Raw genomic sequence first — 3098 nt, 5'->3', positions numbered from 1 at the left:
TGACTCTTCAGATGGATTGTTATTTTGGATATTATGCTAAGGTGCCACATTCCTTCTATCCAAATTAGGGGATAACTTGTCAAACTTTCTAAAAGTTATAAAATACAAAAAGTGAGACTTTGCTCCTGCCAGTTGCATTTGGAGTAACAGGTAGAGCCAAAAAGCAATAGAGGCTGAGGTTTTTTGTATAACATGGCAGTCATGAGCAGAGCATGTCCAGTTGTGTGGATAATTTAATTGGTGATGGGAAGATTAACTGAGGTTTAGCCCAGCTTTGTTTATTCTAAATGTCCTTTGCTGTTTTTTTCCTTTACAGAGCTTTTTATTAATTTGGGAGCAGTTTGAAGACACAAATCACCATAGCTACCATTCACACCGTGGCTTAGCAAGTGGACTGCTTATTGGCCTCAGAGTTTGCCTAGCTTTGTCACTGGCTGCTGGACTTTACCAGATCATCATAGTGGAGAGAAGCACGCTGAAAAGGGAATTCTATATCACCTTTGCCAAAGTATGGGTTACATCTGGGAAACTAATCCTATCTGCTGTAAATATAATTGTGGCATGCAGTTGACTGAAGCACTAAACTCTTTTTCTTCCTAAGAAAGCTAATGCTTATGTGTCTGATTTGATTAAATTGCACCCTGTCATCATACTCAGAATAGTCATTTTAATTTGACAAGGAGTATAGAGCTTTTTTAAACAGAAATCCCACCTTTCATTGTGTGGTTTTCATTCTGTTGATTTAAAATTAAACAATGGGTTCATAAAATAGACAGAAATGTAAATGCAGTTTTTCTAACTGTCATGTCTTTCTTCTAAGCTGGCATGTAGTAATTTTATAACTTATACTCATCTTCTCTTTCAGGCCTGCATTCTCTGGTTTTTGTGCCACCCATGTCTTGCAACCATTTCTATAATATTCAGAGAATATCAAAGAGAAAAGGTATGTACAGGCAAGATAAAAGAGATGGAATTTGAATAGTAGTTGTTCTTCATGTTCAGTGTTTGTTAGCAAACTCATGCTCTTAGGCTGTTAATCTTATAACCCCAAAGCAACTTGAAAAGTCTTAGTCACACAACTCTCATTGATGCTAACGTGAGTCATATTTTACAAAGGCATACATGGTTTGAATCATCTAAGGGTAATCATTCCTAGGTTAAGGGTGGGGGGAGAGAACTGTTGAGTCAAAGTAAAATGTGGAGGGGGTGTTTTGTTTTATTGTTTGCTTGTTTGTTTTTTAATTAAAAACACCTTGGGATTCTTTTAACAAAGCTAGTAGAAAGATAAATCAGTGGATTTTTTTGTTGCTGTTTGCTTTTTAGTCTTAATCCTTTAAAAGCTTTATATGGCTAAATAGGTAAGGGAAGGTGTAGCTGAGCTGTACTCTTTAGTTTGAGAAATCTGTCCAAATATGTAGTTTGGTTGGTAAGCTCTAGACAGTTAAAAGCAAAGGTGGACTCACTGAGTTTCGCAGTTGCTTACATATATTAGGAATTAGAGAACTCATGTGTGGAGCCTACCTTGTTCAGGTAAAGTGCACTACTATGCTCAGGTGATTGACTACCTCATTCCAGAGCAGAGTTTGCTGCTTTTCTTTATGGTTATAATAATCTGTGCATTTTTGGAGATTGGGCTTCTATTTATGTAGAAAATATGTAAGAGAAAGGAAAAGGTTCCACTAAAAATACAGAGTAAATGAAATTCCACATTTGATTTAAAAATAAATACATAAAGGATGCTCCAGAAGAACTAGTGAAGAGAGCTTTTTTTGTTGCTTGACGAAAACATCATCAGGGCAGGAGGAGAATCTCTAGCGATAGTATCAGTAAAGGAACTTTTTGCAATATTTTTATATCTTTAGCTTACTGAAGGGAGGTGACAATGCTCTGCACTTGCATTTGCGCAAGTTTAACCATTGTGGGCATCTGCACTTCCTACATAGTGTTAGTTTAGGTGTGTTTCTTTCTTCAGATTCGTTTCAATACAATGAAGAAAAGCATGATCAGTTTGTTTAAGAAAAAACATCTATTTTTAAAGACTCATAAACATGCTTCTCAGAAACAGTAGTTACCTTTATGTGTTTGATAAAAACTGCCTTACACATCTTTTACAGATTCAAAGACTTGCACTGAAAAGAGACCTGGCTAAGTGAGACTGATAAATCACTATCCTCACAGCTCCATGATTTTACTAGTGCAAAGTGTTTTCAGGATGCCTTTGGTTTTTTTTTTCCCCCTCTGTTTGTTGTAAGAATACAATATCTAAACATCACCTCTGCTTGTGAAACTGCATGGGTGGTGAATTGCAAGTCTGAAATTCCCCAGAACAGAGACGCTGGAAGGGTTCTGTGACTTGCCCTGAGCTATCTACTGATTTAAAAACACCCAGGTGTGAGAGTCTGATTCCTGGACTTGAGATTCATGTTCAAATGTTTTGTAACTGCAGGTTTAAAGTTAAACCTCAAGCACTTGCACAATATGCTGATAGAAACTTATTTTGCGTTGTTTGGTGTTGGGTTTTTTCACTTACTTTTTTCTTTTCTCTTTTTTGCCTCTAGATTATTACTATAGGTGTTATCCTCTGTCAGTGTATCTCCATGGTTATCCTCTACAGACTTTTTCTGTCTCATAGTCTATACTGGGAAGTATCTTCACTCTCATCGGTGACATTGCCACTAACAGTATCCTCTGCACATAAAAATCGGCATCACTTCTGAGATGTTTAGGAGTAATACGTTATGTAATAATTGTGCAATAATGACCTAAATATACAGATATTTTTGTCACAGATGTGTGATACATTGGTTTTACTGGAAAACTGAGTGATAATATCAGAGCACTTCACAGGCCTTTGGTCTGACGAGGTCCCTAGCTTAATCTGTTAAAGGTATCATGGAGTGCAAAAATCCAGAATTTGAATAATTTTGTAAGTATTGTTTATGTGTAGCATGTGATACTGAGCTGTATCACAGAAAAGTACAGTGACCCTTTTCTTTCCCATACACAGCCACAAAAAATGTCCTTCCTTTATATCAATACTAGGTTTGAAGTCTTATAAAATGCAGTTCTTAAAGCATCTACAAGCTCAAACAAGTCTG

General features: G+C 36.4%; 1 protein-coding gene across 1 annotated transcript in view; it reads left to right on the top strand.

Annotated features, from left to right (window-relative positions):
• GPR180 (G protein-coupled receptor 180) overlaps window positions 1-2813 on the top strand; it is a 19832-nt gene extending 17019 nt beyond the window's left edge. Inside the window, exons 7-9 of the mRNA XM_010006356.1 lie at window positions 317-508; window positions 866-943; window positions 2559-2813. Of these exons, the coding sequence (XP_010004658.1) occupies window positions 317-508; window positions 866-943; window positions 2559-2717 (429 nt within the window). The 3' untranslated portion in view covers window positions 2718-2813. The remainder of the gene's footprint in view (window positions 1-316; window positions 509-865; window positions 944-2558) is intronic.
• The last annotated feature ends 285 nt before the right edge of the window (window positions 2814-3098 follow it).

Source organism: Chaetura pelagica, unplaced genomic scaffold (assembly GCF_000747805.2).
Source record: "Chaetura pelagica isolate M959 unplaced genomic scaffold, ChaPel_1.0 scaffold29, whole genome shotgun sequence".
NCBI classification, from domain to species: Eukaryota; Metazoa; Chordata; class Aves; order Apodiformes; family Apodidae; genus Chaetura; species Chaetura pelagica.
The sequence above is the reverse complement of the archived record's forward strand: the minus strand, read 5'-3'. Positions and strand labels throughout refer to the sequence as shown.